The 16,644-nt window shown below is 37.2% G+C and overlaps 1 protein-coding gene across 7 annotated transcripts in view; it reads left to right on the top strand.

The window, feature by feature from the left end:
• LOC131432883 (ubiquitin carboxyl-terminal hydrolase 32) overlaps positions 1–16,288 on the top strand; it is a 53,814-nt gene extending 37,526 nt beyond the window's left edge. For 6 of the 7 annotated variants that reach the window (XM_058599446.1, XM_058599444.1, XM_058599449.1 and 3 more), the window contains exons 7-13: positions 5,159–5,790; positions 5,853–6,016; positions 6,077–6,285; positions 6,349–6,534; positions 14,024–14,671; positions 14,732–15,062; positions 15,135–16,288. In XM_058599446.1, coding sequence (XP_058455429.1) covers positions 5,159–5,790; positions 5,853–6,016; positions 6,077–6,285; positions 6,349–6,534; positions 14,024–14,671; positions 14,732–15,004 — 2,112 coding nt within the window. In that variant the 3' untranslated portion in view covers positions 15,005–15,062; positions 15,135–16,288. The remainder of the gene's footprint in view (positions 1–5,158; positions 5,791–5,852; positions 6,017–6,076; positions 6,286–6,348; positions 6,535–14,023; positions 14,672–14,731; positions 15,063–15,134) is intronic. The other variant, XM_058599450.1, reaches the window with a different exon arrangement.
• Positions 16,289–16,644: the final 356 nt, after the last annotated feature.

The raw sequence follows: 16,644 nt of genomic DNA, 5'->3' as shown, positions 1-16,644 counted from the left end.
CAGATAACAGATTGGTCAATTTTCGCAATGATGTGATAGAATTTTGTGTGATCGCGTACAACGTTGGCCAAAGCAAATTGTGCCTCGGCTTGAGCGAACCACATCACCGGATCATTTTTCCAAAAGTCAGGAAGCTTGACCGACACTCCCGCGGCAACTGCAGCATTTTCTTGCTCGTCTCGATTTGCCATTTGCACTTCTGATTTCAGCTATCACGTCGGGGTCACCAAAATGTGGGAGCCGAGAGCGGATTTCGAATAAATCGATTGCAAACGTTTACTGATAATCACGTGTAATTTATTTGTCTTTTCTTCTCTGCTGTTTCATACATACTGTCTTTTGGCAGGGGTGTATTTCGAGGTGCGCTGTAAACCAGTGTTGGCAGTAAGCACCACAAATCTCTTTAAGAAATCCAGCTTCAGATTCAGTATTCTGATCCAGAAATCTTGTTCTAGATATCGTTTAGTTATTACTGAGTGAGAGGACTTGCGAATCATAGAACCAAATACAAATGTAATAGTCATGCAAATCTTTATCACAAAACTTAATCTTTGTCATAATTTCCTCTGTGGAAAGTCGTCGCTTTAGAGTCACAAATATACTGTTTGGCCTCAAATAAACTGTCTGATTTAAAAATTTTCCGTTTTTGTCTTTCACACAAGAAGAAAAACCAGGACTAAAAATGACTCGAAAAGTTATATTTGAACGAGATCTTTGAAAGTTCTTAGTGTTGTCCACATACGTCAAAAGAAAACACGCCTAATGCAGAACTTTTCTCCATTACCCAACGAAAAGACGGTCTGAAATTAAGACTGATAAAATGAAAACAATGAAATCCAAAAACTGGCGCCATAAGCTTTTAGAGACAGTTATAAATCTATCCGCAACCTTCTCCAATACAATCGTTCTGCCCACTGAATTATTGTGGATATTATGATACACAACTAAGAAGACATCCCGCTAGAAAATAATTTGGTATTTGATCTGACTGTGCACGGTCGGTTAAGTTCACATTTTAGTTGATTCCGTGTGATCCAATTTCACACTCAAAAACTTCATTCCTATATCAGTCGACCTCACTTTATTTCTCCGGTTGAGCAAAGACATGTGAGGTTTTTTTGTTGTGTTGCCTACCCAATATTTGAACGATAGGGTCTTGAATTAACAATTAATTTCGTTGGGATTGGGAATTTTTGTATCATTTCTATCTATTTTATATCTAAATCTCGAGTTAACTGTAAAAATGTTGATTGTCGCAGAATTTCAATTTTTTTTTCTACTTGGTGGACAGTAGAACGAGTAATATATTTAAAATAGGCATTCGACCAAAAAAGTGTGAGAACCACCCCAACGCGATCTGGAATAAATCCGGTGTTCTTGGACCGCCGCGGTTCCGTATGAGTCAGCATGGACTAGAAGAAAATCTGGTTTTTTGACACTGGACGCATGAAAATTGGTCAACGGTATCAAGAGTTCGATGAAAATCCCTACCCGAGCATTTGAGTGTTAAAACAAAACAGCTATGATGTCTCTTTAATCGGGAACAAAAATATGGTTGCTATGGTTCTTGTTTACATCACACACATAGCCTTCTTGATATTTGATGATTAGAGTGCCTAAACCCGGAGTGACGACAAATTTTCGTTTTGAATGACAGCTTTGTCCCAAACGAGCAAACAATCTGTCAAATACAATACAAAGCGAACGACACTGCCAATATTTCGGATTAATTGCGGCCCTGACACGAGTCATTAAAAATGTCATTACTAAAAAATAATATCTTTTTAATGAACGTGTAATGGTGCAGTAATGAAGAGATTTCTATCAAATTTGAAATACGGTAACGGCTCCCTATTTCATCTGAGCTCCTATTTCCATCTCATCCCGTCACCTCATTACTTTGAACATGAATAATATCTTACAACCTACCTGTACCAAACTGTGAAATGTTTTAAAATGATTATAAAAGCTATTGTCACACTTTCCCATTGAAAGAAATGGTTTTAAATTCTTCGGTGATCGTTTTTTTCATTTAAAATAAACTCACTTTTCAATTTAGGACACATTTTCGTCTCAAGGTTTACAGTTCGTCATGTTTCTGATTATCTACTAATCGATTCATCTCAAAACATGATCACTATTTCTCACAATTACACTACCATCGAATGCTGGATGACTTCATAATTAGTAATGTTCACTTGCCACTTGTTTAGTTAACGATTAAAAACTTCAAAAATAACCCGACAAGTAATAAAAGTCTTCAAAAATATGAGATGAAAGATTTTCACTTTGTTCACTTGATTGCGCTTTGTTTTCATCTCATTTGGTTTCGCAAAGTTGCCAAGTTATCTCATAATGTTACAAAACAAAAATTGTTTTTCTTCTTCACATTATTATCAAAAAGTATGTTTTTGGTATCCGTGACATTAGTTTAATTATATTATTGATATTAATATTTCAATAGAAATGTTTCGGCTTCAAATATTACCAGAAAGAGCGTGTTAAATACTATTGAAATAACCATTGTGGCAAATCTTTTTTGGTTTTATTTAAAGTTCACCAAATTAACTTTGAAATAAAATTTTAAATTTGAAGTGGAAGGTAACGGGAACGACCGAAAATTTTTTAAACGTTGAAATGAATTCAAACTGGTTCTAAAAATATCGTGTGTTGCCTCATAGTTGGCATTAGGCCGTTTTAAAGAAGAATTTTGACATTTTGAACCTGAGAGTGTAATAGTGTAATATTTTGTTTTGATTGCTGTCGCCATTATTAATTTATAGGATGAATAAAGGACCAACGATAGAATGGATAAAAATCCATTGAAATGAAATTAGTAGTAGAGTAGTGAACACATCATAAGTGTTTCTAGCTGTTTCATGAACATTAGTTACATTTTCAAGAATTGTGAATCAATTCTTAACGTGGAGCAAGGCGAATTAGGTAGTAATATAAAAAAGTTGTAGTGATTTTGGTGACTAAATTGGAGTTTTGAGGCGACGTTCTTACAAATGAGATGAAAAAGGGAGCCCTTACCCTACATCATTACTTAGTCATCATTAAAAATGACAAAAAACAATGCTCGTGTAAGGGCCGCTAATGTAGCGTTTACACTGTTGCTGGTTGTCAGCATGCTTGTGCCAGTGTACTGCCCTCTTAGGAAAAAAACGTTCAACGGCGGTCCTTCGTTGGTCTAATACGTTGGATCATTGGACCACAGTTGAACGTTTTTTTCCTAAGAGGGCAGTACACTCGCACCAGCATGCTGGCTGCCAGCAGAAGTGTAAACGGGGCATAAAAGTTTTGAATTGTTGCCAGCATTACGGATGAGATGTCGTCACTCTGGATTATAGGCGCTCTATTGGTGATATGTTTTCCAATGCTGTTTTTTAGCTAGTTGTCGAACACGTTAGAGGTTAATTGTTTTGTTATGTTTTTCAATAGAGAAATTGCTAAAATTTATTTAAAAAAATAGGACAAATGTGATGTTCTTAATTTATCCAGCCAAAACTTAAAAATGTCAACTAAAAATTTAGTTTTAGGGAAAAATGGGGTACAACGTTGTAGCACTAGTCATGTGATCATGGAAATTATCCTTTAACTAATTGGTGGGGTTATATTCGAAACATAGAACTGTCTTGGGTAACAATAATTATCTCAAACAGGAGAACTTTTTTTCTGTAAATTTGTGGGAGAAGAAGATTTAGGGTGAAACAGAATCCATTTAGTTGCGGTCACTCTGATAGAACTTATGAAGATGTCAGAAAAAACCGTTTAATTAAGTCGAATTCATGTTGCTCAGAGTTTAACAATCAATCTTCGAAGTAAAATCAGAAAAAAAGCGAAATGGGGGCTTAACGAACATGAAAGTGAATTATCATCCACCGATTCTACAGTAATTTTTGCATAAGAAAAACCCACTTTGAGAATATTTACTTAGGATTCTGAGCACAGTCGCATTTTTTATTCTGTTTTCCCCACTGTGCATTGGATGGACCAATATTCAAAGCGGCGCTCAGAAAGTACATGGCTCAACGTGGCATAGAGGTGGTATCGGATGGGGCCTGGTCTGGCGAGTAAGAAGCCGCATGGTCAAGCACTTCACCTAGAAGGCTTTTCAGTCAGTCGTAAATGCCATTTGACTTATGCCGATCGTTTTGATTTGGCTGTGCCGTCGATGCTTCACCTCGATTCCTTGCGATTAGGGTCCTCCAGACAAATCATTTTTCGTCGCTTCTTGGTTCCCCATTTGTCTCTCGGTCAGTTAATGTGGCACCCAATTTCCACATTTCTGAATCTTTTCCATGCATTATAAACATTTGAAAATTGCTTTTTGCTAAACTCCCAGTGCTCGTTACGTCTGCTTGTAATCTTCTTATTATATATTCAATATTGCTTGAAGTTTGTTTTCATAAAAAGATTTTCACTTGCCAGAGCATGCTGCGTCATTTGGGTCGCAATAATTATCTTGGAATTTTCGAGCCGCGTTTCACATGTTGAAAGTGTTAGAGCACGATCGCCATAAACTTTCACAAGCGCACGGTGGCTCTAGGACATTTTTATTCCTACGGCATTCTACCTACAGATGATCAGTTCTTCTTTAGCATCATCAGCCTAACTAGCCCTATGCTTTTGTCGCCAGACACAAGAATACCATCTATCGGAAGAAACCAGAAAACTGATTAATATTCATTGACACAATTTTGGTTCTAGTTTTGAAAGGTTTGATTTTGTATGATCAAATAGTCTCTAAAGTGAATAGAGAGTTAGAAACACGATTTTCTTTCAATGAGCAGGCTCTACTCGAAGTAACGATAACATTCACAAAAGCATTTCACCAACAGAGTTGATTATTATTATCTATTGGCTTTACTAAACACGATAAAATTTTGCACTCCTGCTAAAACCCTTGACGGTAACCAACACAGTTTACTCTGTAACATTTTGCTAATGCATTAAGATGGATAATTGGTAATTCTGCTATTTTAGCTTATATTCCTTCAAGTTCTCACACTACTCTAGTTAAAAGTTGAATTAGTTGGTTTGCAAATTGAAATTTATATCTTTTCCTAGGGGGCATTTCGAGATTAACTAGTAAAGGAACTGAATGATTTCCCCGTGAAGCGGTTGTTTTTAACAGTACCTTGAAATATTTCAGCACACTACCGAAGTCAGTGCTAGTCCTGACAGTACGTTTATATTCAATGAAATACCCCAGTTTGCTAACAACGCGCAGTACAAGGATCAATCTCACAAAACGATATCAACAACCAATTTGCTGAATAATGTGGACATCGGCTGGAATGCATCTGCGGGCAGTGGCATGTCAAGCGAACCGGATGAGCAAAAAACTCCCTGCAACGAATGTGATATTATCTATAATGACCACGCTACCGATGAGAGTGATCCTTTTCCATACGTCGACAGCAATACTATGCATCATCACCATCAACAGCAGCAACAACAAAAACACCACCACCACCACCAAGGTGATTCCTTCAATTTAAGTGCAATTAGACGACCGTTGAGTGCGAACAGCGGCGGAATATACAACAATCAGCCAAAGAACAACTATTTGATAGCGGTCCACCGAAAGCTAAGTCGACAGGATACCTATTTCCTATCGCACCATAAATCACGGCCCGGTCTTTTCGGTGTGCCACTTCTGATCCCATGTTATGACGGTGTGACGAACAAGGAACTCTACTGCTCGGTATGGTTACAGGTTGCTCGGTTGTTGAGTCCTCTTCCACCGACGCCGCCCGATCAGTCGAATCATGCGACAGACTGGTAATTCAGACGGATGCATTTAATTAACTATTTGAGCTTATGAAAAAAATTTGTATTCACAGTGATGATAGTTTAGGTTATGATTTTCCGTTCACATTACGAGCCGTCGCGAATGGGGGACGAATATGTGCTCTTTGCCCATGGTCTCGATTTTGTCGAGGGTGCGAAATACCTTGCAACGACGAGCCGCTACTGCAAGGCCTAAATTATTCGGCTGCTTTATACAGTAAGTACCCGACAATCAAAGTCCTATAGTTTTGAGCATACTTCTAATCGTGTATCGTAGGTAACAGTTCCACACCGAATCTTTCGTCAAGGGAACACACACCAACGTTTCGTCGTAAAACGTACGGAAGTTCAAGCGGATCTTCACTGGATGGTAATCAGTCTTCCCCGACGCCCTCACTGCGGTGCCTAAACTCCAGTCATAACCAAATTGCCATCGACTGGGATCCAACCGCGCTACATTTACGTTACCAGAGTACACGGGAACGGGTAAGATTTCCAGATAAGCACAACACAGTCCTATTGATATGTTACATTTATCATAATCCGTAGTTATGGACCGAGCATGAATCTGTCTCGATTTGCCGAAAGCAACAGACCGAACCGGTCGATTTGGACCACTGTTTGCGGGCGTTTACCTCCGAGGAAAAATTGGAACAGTGGTACCACTGTTCCCACTGTAAGCAGAAAAAGCCTGCAACCAAAAAGCTGCAAATTTGGAAACTGCCACCGATTCTGGTAAGTGATAGTGTAATTTAATGCATTGTTGTATGGATTGCCAACCGCTGGGTGATGTTATTGAAGCGCGCAAGCCCTGACGGTATTCCATCAATTGTACTCAATGAAACGTTCCGCCAGCATCGCATCTTCATAGAGTAGCGTTTTCATTAGTCCTCTATCATCATTATCATTATCATTATCGCATGTAGAAGTACCATTTGATCAGCGTAATAAACTATTCAATTTAAAAATGCAATCCATATTATTGAACGTTTGACGATGTACTAGTATGGTTAGTTTATGGTATTCGTTTATGCGGAATATAAGCTCCAACTGTCGTAGCTTTGTCAAGAATATCATGTACCGTTGTAGCTCACAGTACATATCTGCCGACCAACATGGATTCGTTTCCAAGCGTACGGCAAACACAAATTTCACGTATTGTAAATCATTCATGAAATGGAGAAGGAACATCAGTCAGACTCTGTTTATATGGATTAATCACCCGCAAAGGACAAGATCAATCATAATTTCGCCTAAACGAAACTCAACCGCATAGGTTTCTAATTTTTTTTACTATAGTTTACCATAAGGTACCCATCTTGGACCTCCTCTGTTCCTGCTTTACATCAACGACGATAATCTCTCTTAGAAGTGCTTGAAGCACTTGTACGCAGTCGACTTAAAGCTGTTTTAAATTTAATGGCCAAAGTGATGTGAACAACAACTTGATATTTTCGGATATTGGAATGATTCTTAGTACTATAGGATCGTAGCGATGATCATGGCTGTGAAGTCTGTTGAAACAGAAGGTCAAGTTCCGCATCGAAATACAAGTAGGTTTAGAATTTTCCCTACACAAAAATCTCAGAATTGCGAAAGCAAATGATGTCTTCATGGTAATAACCAAATCATATATATATATATATATATATATATATATATATATATATATATATATATATATATATATATATATATATATATATATATATATATATATATATATATATATATATATATATATATATATATATATATAACAGGGCTGAAAAGTCACCACTTGTGGTTGAACACCCAATTTAAATCTTAATAATTTAATTTTAACTCATATACCAATAAATAGTTATTTAAAAAAAAAAAAAAAAGTTCTGCATCGGAAAGTAGTAGGGAAGAGTGTTCGGTTACCGGCGCCCTTTTATTTGAACCTCATAACTTCTCACACATTATGCGAACATCTATACATCAATGGAAAGCTAAAGTCCCTAGCTAACAACTGGTTTTGATTCATTTGAATGAAAAAAAATCAATTAAGTTAAAATGATAATTTTGGCCATTTGAAAAAAGGTGTTCGGTTACCGGCACCCCAAAAAAATGGAAAAATATAAGTAAAGACTGCAGTTATTTAAAGAAAAAACAATTTTTTTCTTTTTGGAAGCGTTTTGGACAAAAGTCTTCATTGTCTAATGGTGACTTCGCCTTGGTCCTGTTGGTCGATGATTTGGAACTTTGGCTTGCTTTGTCTTAACATCAGCCTGCATATCATTGACAATTTTTTATGGTTTGTCGAAAAAAATGGGGTGCCGATAACCAAAATCGGTAGACATTTTGAAAATGACAAAACAAATCTTTATTTGCGAAAATCTTGAGAGCATTCGGTATTAAATCACGAAATAGACCGATTTCACCTCATAAATATTCAATCCACTCACCTTTCCGATTGATACTCTTCAATTTATGATACTATATGAAAAGTCAGAAAAAACTTTTGAGTTGATTTCCACACAATTAAAATTTGTTTTGAACGCAGCAAAAAGTACAAGCGTCTGTTTGCCGCTTTTTGCATCGTCATATCGGTACTAACATGTGATTAGGGCATATCGTGCGATAGTCCCTTGTGAATGCTCAAAATATAATGCTCATTGGCTCGACTCTACAACTTCCATATACACAATAATCAATCTTGTAGATGGAAGCCCAATAATCTACAATATGCTTGACTTCCATGTTTGAAACCTATGTATGAAAATACGCTAATGAAATCGATTTTTTTTCTACTAAACGTTCTGTAATTCTAGAACTGGAATTCAGATGAAATGTAATACCGTTCTATGGGATCATGAGGCTTTTAATTTGAATCTAAGTTTAAGAGAATCGGTTGTAACATCTCTGAGAAAATTGAGGTCATATTTGTTGTCACTTTTGGCACATATTACTCCATAAATTGGGAACCGGGAATAGAAAAATAAAAACTTAAGTATTTAAAATAATGTTTGTTGAACGAAGGTCGTAGTTTAGTAAAATAGAATAAATAGATGTGAAACATTGAAAAGAAAATTGGTTACTGAAATTAAGGAAAGTGAAGCACCAGCATGTGTGGCCTTTCACGGCATGGAAGCAGGAACCCAGTGGATTTACTCTTGGTCACATTTGTTGTGCCGCCGGATTCCTCACGACCTCTAGGCTGATTCTGTTCGGAGAGAGATAATAGATACGTAGACCGTTACATATATTTCGGGATGTCAATAATGACTAATGTTAATAGCTAAAATCTGGCAACACCAAAATAAAGTTTGACATTTTTTAACATAAACGTACTCGGAACGTTTTGATGTACAAGCGCTATTTGTGTTGTTTACAGTGAGTTAAAAAAACCCAATATGGCTAAAAAGTGGAAATTTCAAGAGAAGGATTTCGTTGGATTATATTTCACAACTTTCGACGTGAATTATCTTATCGGTCGCCGACGAATTTCGTGAAGGTCGTCCAAAATCAGTTGTTTTGCCAGAAACCATCGATGCTGTGTTTGAACTGATGATGCAAGATCGTCATGTGACATACCGTGAGATAGAGGCATTTTTGGGCATTAGTTCCACACGCGTGCATTTAATATTGTATGAACATCTGGCCGTAAAATGGGTTTGTTCTCGTTGGATGCAGCAGAATTTGCCAATCGCTCAAAAAGAGGCTCGTGTCGATTGGCGCAGAGAAATGTTTAAAAAATACGATCGTGGTGCATCACCCGGCGTATATAAGATCGTAACAGGTGAGGAATCATGGAATTATATGTATAAGCCGAAAGCAACACAGCAATCGACTGTGTGGGTGTTCCAAGACGAGCAAAATCCAACAAAAGTTGTTCGAGCACGAAGCACTTTGAAGCAAATAGTCGCCTGTTTTTTCGGAAGATCGGGTCATGTGGCAACTGTGCTGCTGGAGCAACGTAAGACGGTCAACTCTGAATGATACACAACAATTTGTATGCCTGAAGTCTTTGGAGAAATTCGCAAAGCGAACAAGACAAGACGAATCATCCTCCATTATGATAATGCGAGCTCTCACATATCAGCTCATTCCAGCGCCTTTTTGACCGGCCAAAACGTCGAATTGGTGGGTCATCCACAGTACAGCCCTGACTTGGCACTCATTGATTTATTTTTATTTTCGCATATCATGAAATAATTGCGTGGTCTACGATTTTTGACGCCAGAAGATGCTGTTGAAGCATCCAAAAACCATGTTTTTGAGGTACCATCTTCACAGAGGCAAAAATGCTTGTCTGATTGGTTCGAGTGCTTGCAAAAGTGTATCGATTATCATGGAGACTACTTTGAAAAACAATAAAGCCATTTTCACATAACAATGTTTGTTCTTATTCGCAATTCCCGAAATATAAGTAGTGGCGCTCGTACCAAAGATAAACTCAACATTACAATGTCCCATACGATTTATTGAAAAATGTTAATCAGTAATCGCGAACCAGTTGGTTCAGTCATAATGCAATTTTATTGACCCTCCGTTAACGAGCCTCGAGTAGTGCCCACACTATGTCATGGAAACAATACAAGTTAGAAAGGAAGTAAACATATGTTTACATTCAGCAAATAATGATTTCTTGCACAACTGATTTTAATGTGTCATGGGATGATGCAATAATAAACTAAATAAATTCTAGACAATGGTTCTACGTAGTTTTTTACTTTGTTATTGTAAGAATCACTATGGATATAAGGCAAAATTGCTCAATATCGTTCATACTGTAACTTGATATTTTTCCAAACCTAAACAATCATTGTCATAGTTACGACGCATCTAGTGATCAGACGCTTGTTGTTTTGCTTCGAAACACTAAAACTGGCAGTGAACCGAGCTGCTTATGCTTCAGCTTCTTATGAAATATGAAGGATTCATTCCCATGGGCAATTAAACGTACGTAGTAGCATACATCAAATAAACATAGATTTTCCAGTGTAATAGTAATGTAGGTGAGCAACCCGTGACGCCAAAAGCGCCATCTGGTGGAGAATAGGTGCTTAAATACTCCTAAAATGCATGCATAAAGTTGCCTGCGCATTTAACACAACCACAGTGGCTAATGGAAAAAAAGTACACCCGTTTCTCACCAGAGCACAGTGGTTCAAAAGCGCAATTTCACGCTCTTAATTGATAACTCATAGGAACGTGATTTTTGAGGTACAGTATCTTCAGCAAAGTTGCTCAGAATGATAGACGCCATCTTTTGGCAAATTCTATTTATGTGATTAATCCTCCTAAAAGTGAGATAAAAATATTAGTTTAGAGCCAACATAGGGGCTAAGTTACTTCGACAAAGTTGTTCAGAAAGATATTTCAAACAAATTTGCTGAAGGTACTATTCCCGTAACATGAGTGTAATTCATGATATAATGTATTTTCAGAAAAGGGTGTTCTAAAACCTTCTAAGTTTTTGTAAGAAAACACATATATTTTCAATTTATATGAGTTTTTCATGTTATACAAAGTATTTCATCATTAAAACTTTCTACACAACTTTCTCAAACATACTATGCTGCTATTATTTCAGTTTAATGGAATAGAGCCATTTTGCATGTTTTTTATTGCAAAATTTCAACTTGTTTATCATCAAAAGGCGCAGAAAGGTGCAGATGAGACTACTTACATATTAAACTACTTCGAAAGAGCTTTCATACCGTGGTTGAATTACTCGTCTGCAGGCGAGATATGTTCTTTCCAAATATCCTTGTCCTTGACATTTGCAATGAGAAGGTTCATTGTATATCAGATTAGACTTCAGGATATATTCGTTACCATGGTAACTTTCACAATTAATGGATTTTATGGACATCGAAGTCTACAAATAGAAAAATTTAGTAATCATTACAGACATTTTTTGAAAGTAACTGTCAGACGTTTTTTGAAAGTGAGATAAGAAGCCACGACTTTGAAAAAAAGCAATCATCATGTCGAATTACGTTATGTCATTCTCTGGTAAGTTTTTCCATAGAAAAGCTCTGCGGATAAATATCCTCTATTCATCAATTGAAGTGGAGATCGATAAACGCTTGCTATATTGTACTGTTCACAATGATTAAGAAGTTTTTTCCATACAGATTTCGAGAGTATTATACACGCGAGCAATACAGATCACTTACGAATCGGGATCCCATAAATTGGTTATTAGTTTCATCGGATCCTTTGGTTACAAATATTCGTGAATGGCTGAAACAGTCCAAAAAGAATCTGTCGGACGATCCTAAGAGTCTTTTAGCTGGTTAAGAAATACAAATAACTAAAAAAATGAGTATTGATCCATCTTTTCTCTACCAGAAGATGACATAACTTAATTCGATTTGATGATTGCTTTTTTTAACAGTCGTGACAAAACAGTTACTAAACTATTCAATTTATAGACTTCAATGTGCAAAAAAAAATCATATTTTGTGGCAAGTACCATAGTAATGAAAATATACTGAAATCTGATCTGACAAGAACTGAACCTTATCATTGCAAATGCCAAAGACAAGGATATTTGAAAAGAACATATCTCGCCTGCAGACGATCGCAGACGAGTAATGAAAGCTCTTTCGAAGTAGTTTAATATGTAAGTAGTCTCATCTGCACCTTTCTGCGCCTGTTGATGGACAAGTTGAAATTTTGTAAAAAACATGAAAAATGGCTCTATTTCATTAAACTGAAATAATAGCAGCATAGTATGTTTGAGAAAGTTGTGTAGTTTTTAATGATGAAAAACTTTGTATAACATGAAAAACTCATATAAATTGAAAACATATGTGTTTTCTTACAAAAACTTAGAACACCCTTTTCAGAAAATACATTATATCATGAATTACACTCATGTTACGGGAATAGTACCTTCAGCAAATTTGTTTGAAATATCTTTCTGAACAACTTTGTCGAAGTAACTTAGCCCCTATGTTGGCTCTAAACTAAAATAATATTTTTATCTCATTTTTAGGGGGATTAATCACATGAACAAAATTGGTCAAAAGATGGCATCTATCATTCTGAGCAACTTTGCTGAAGATACTGTACCTCAAAAATCACGTTCCTATGAGTTATCAATTAAGAGCGTGAAATTGCGCTTTTGAACCACTGTGCAGAGGTGCTGTTAGTGTCACCGTACAGTGGGAAATCTATGTTTATTTGATTTATGGTAGTAGGCAGCTTCTTTGGCAAAATACTGTATATCCATTGCTCGGGGTGATGTGCTTGGCAAGATCAAATTAACTTTTTCTGATAAATGTGCAAGAAAGCTTATGATCTGGCAAGGTATTTGCAGCTGCGTTTTCCGAGACAAACAAAACTATAAATTCTCTAATGTACAATCAAGATTGCCTGAAAAGCCACTTTTTCTGCACATTAAAGCTCAAAATGGACCTGTAATATTTTGGTTTATTTAGCAACCTGTCACTACAGCGGATGAGTGCTGCAGTGGTATTAAGACTATCGGATTGAAAAGCTATCAATCCAACCAACTGTCTTCTATTCCGCCCAATTGTGATATGTTGGGCAGTTGTCAAACAGAAGTTGATGTTGAAGATTGGTAAGGAAATGTGACTCGGGATGCGACAGAGATGAAGAGATGGCGTAACAAAATGGCCGCTCTAAGTGTTTTAGAATACAGCTAGTCAACGTACACGGGTATGTTATATTCGGATTTGGAAGAAAAGCTATTTTCGGGTTCGGGTCGAGTACGGGTAAAAGTTTTTTTTTTCTTTCGATGGGGTACGGGTTGAGTTCGAATTTAACAAATTGCTTATCTGATTATCTCTACTTTGTAAGAGCAAAATTACACACACTGTCTTACTGGCACATTTCGGCGTAAACATTTTGAATGGTCCTCGTATAAAGTGACGGGTTCAACAGGAGAGAAGGTAAACAAATAGAATCCATTTTAAGTATTTACTTATCCCATTTGAAATAAGATTGCTGGCGAATTACAATATAAAACAATTTACGATATAGGACGCGAATGAATTAAGCCCATCACTATCTTCGTATTATAATTTAATCATTCTACCCACAAAATATCATTAACAAATATGTATTAGTTTCTAGTAGTAACAGGTCCGATCTCACATTTAATTGTCTCTGTTGACTCGAGAGTCATTTTGACTTGGTTGCTTCGACTTGGACAATGCTACTCTAGACTATGAGAAACTGAAACGTTGACTGCATTCATTTGCTATACTATTTCGAATTTCAGATTGTCCATCTGAAACGCTTCAATTACGTTAACAACAAATGGGTCAAATCGCAAAAGGTGGTCAATTTCCCGTATGAGGATTTTGATCCCACACCGTACCTGGCATCGGTTCCACAGGAAACCATTCTTCGTCACAAAGAGCTACTGGAGGGAACTGGTAGTGGACATTATGGATACGATGGTCGCAATCATGATTGCCACGATGAAATTGTGGAGTTCGATCGGGAAATGTCTATGATCGACGAAGTGGGAGATGAAGTTTCGCTATCATCGATAACGGGTACCATTGAGAGGGTGAAATCTGCGGATACGGATGGAACCGATGATGGTGCTGCTATCGCGGAGAAGGAACCGGTAAGCGCTGGAGTTGCATGTAAAGTGAGTGAGGGTAGTTCTACTATTACCCCGGCCATAATCGGCACACAGCCGGTGGTTTGTGTTCGACAGGAAGGAAATGAATCTGAGGAAAGTCCGACCAAATCGAAATATCGTATCAGTGCCATGTCAAAGGGTCAGCGAAAGCGATTGGTTTCGTCGAGTCTGACGAAAACACCAGTGGTCGATGGACAGTTTAAAGATTTCCACAATCATCATCTCAAAGCCGACACAGATTCGTTCGATCTTAAATATCATCTGTATGCAGCTGTGGTATGTAACAAAGTTTTACATAATTTTAATACCATTATCGAAATAACTGTTCATTTACAGTGTCACTCGGGGATGCTCAACGGAGGTCACTATATTTCCTATGCGGCAAATCCGAATGGGTCATGGTACTGCTACAACGATAGTTCTTGCCGGGAGATTCCCGTGCGGCCGAAGATCGATCCGAGTACTGCTTATTTATTGTTTTATGAGCGACGTGATTTAGATTACGAACCGTATTTGCCTAAAGCAGATGGAAGACACATCCCAGCGGAACATCTGGCTGAATTCGAAGAGAGCGAAAACGACCTCAAAAAAATGTGTACGCTCATGTAGAAGTTAGCCCCGACGGCGATAACGGCCCCAATGCGCAGTTGGGGTTCCGCTACGCTCGGTGAGTTAATTCTTTGGACTTTGCTGCTACCATGAAATGCACTGTTTCCAACCATGTATTCGCTACTTTTAGGGAAATTGTTCAACCTATCGTTGCCTTCAAGTAGGTAAGCCATTACTGGAGAACGTAACTGATAATGCTCCTGATATTGAACAAGATCTGTTCTTTCGACTTTGATTCAAATGAAGCTGTACGCTACTGCATGCATGGATGGAGCTCGTTTCAAACCTTCATACGGGGTATGGTCTCTAAAAAAATCAATGTGTGATTAGTTCTGTGCGTTTTCTATAGTTTTGTTTCGTGTCTTTTTGATTTCAACTAATCAAAACCCAACGAAACAAATTTGTCGAAGACGGTGATTGTCGTTCTGTTGCTTGTTACGTCGTCGTATTACAGCTCCGTAAAAAATCGCGATAAAAGTTACAAGTTCGTTTACGGCCAATGCTGGAGGTCACTCGGAAAGCTACTCATGTTGACTGGAAAAGAAATGATTAGCTAATTAAAATATATTGTATAATAAAATTATATACTTCATCGTCCGTATGTAGATTAATCCTACAAATCAACGCGGACCAAGCTAAATCAATGCTGTTGATCTACGTTTTGTAAATTGTTAACAGAATATCACTAGCTTTATTAAACCGATAAGAAAAGCAATTAGATAAATAGATTTACTACTTAATCGTAAAACAGCCTGAAAAGATAAAAGGATCGAATCCAACATTTGTTTGAATATAAGACATTCCAAATTTCAGTAAACCCTGGTTTACGCAAAGATAACTACTTTCTAATGTGGATGGCGTTGGCATCGAAGCTAGCTTTTAAGTGTTGTGCTTTACGGCTGATGTGTAGTGAATAAAAAAATGGGGGGAAAATAGATATTTAATCAGCTTTCATTGAGAAGGAAACTATTAACTCCATTCAGTCATTGTTATTTTTTGTTGTGCTCCGAATACTCTGTTGAGAATGATTGATTTCTGTTTGGAAATAAAACAACTGAGGAAGATATTGATGAATTAGGTATCCTTTGGAAGGACAGATAGTGAGTTGTTACGAAAAGATGTTAAAACGATTGTTTGTTTATGTTTTCTATGTTTTACAAAACAAAGTTTTGCGCAAATCAACCAATTATTTTAAATTTTCTTCTTTGGTTTATTAGATTTTTTTTCTCTGAATAATATAATTATAATTATCATTATTATGGAAACTGATTCCTTTGTTACGTATAAAGTTTGACTTGGTTGAACCAATATTAAATATTGATGACTACTACTTCAATGAAAACTGAGCAATTGTGTTTTTTTTTTGAAAAATGAAAGAAGTCCTTACCTATCAATCTAGTCCTGTGGTGTTCTTTGCTGTATCTAGCAAACGTCTTCATGTAGCTCGAACCATGGCCGCTCTTGCCAGTTACTCAAGGTCCGGATTCTTCGTAAATTCCACTCCGCTTGATCGATCCACCTTGCTCGCTGTATTCCTATTTTTCTAGTGCCTATCGGATCAGATTCAAGAACTCATTCCCCATAGATTGTTCGCAGCTCCTTTGTTCAGGTCTCGTGGCCCTAGAGAACAACCGGTCTAA

This window comes from Malaya genurostris, chromosome 2 (assembly GCF_030247185.1).
Source record: "Malaya genurostris strain Urasoe2022 chromosome 2, Malgen_1.1, whole genome shotgun sequence".
Lineage (NCBI taxonomy): Eukaryota > Metazoa > Arthropoda > Insecta > Diptera > Culicidae > Malaya > Malaya genurostris.
Note: the sequence above shows the minus strand (reverse complement) of the source record. Positions and strands in the feature narration are given on the sequence as shown.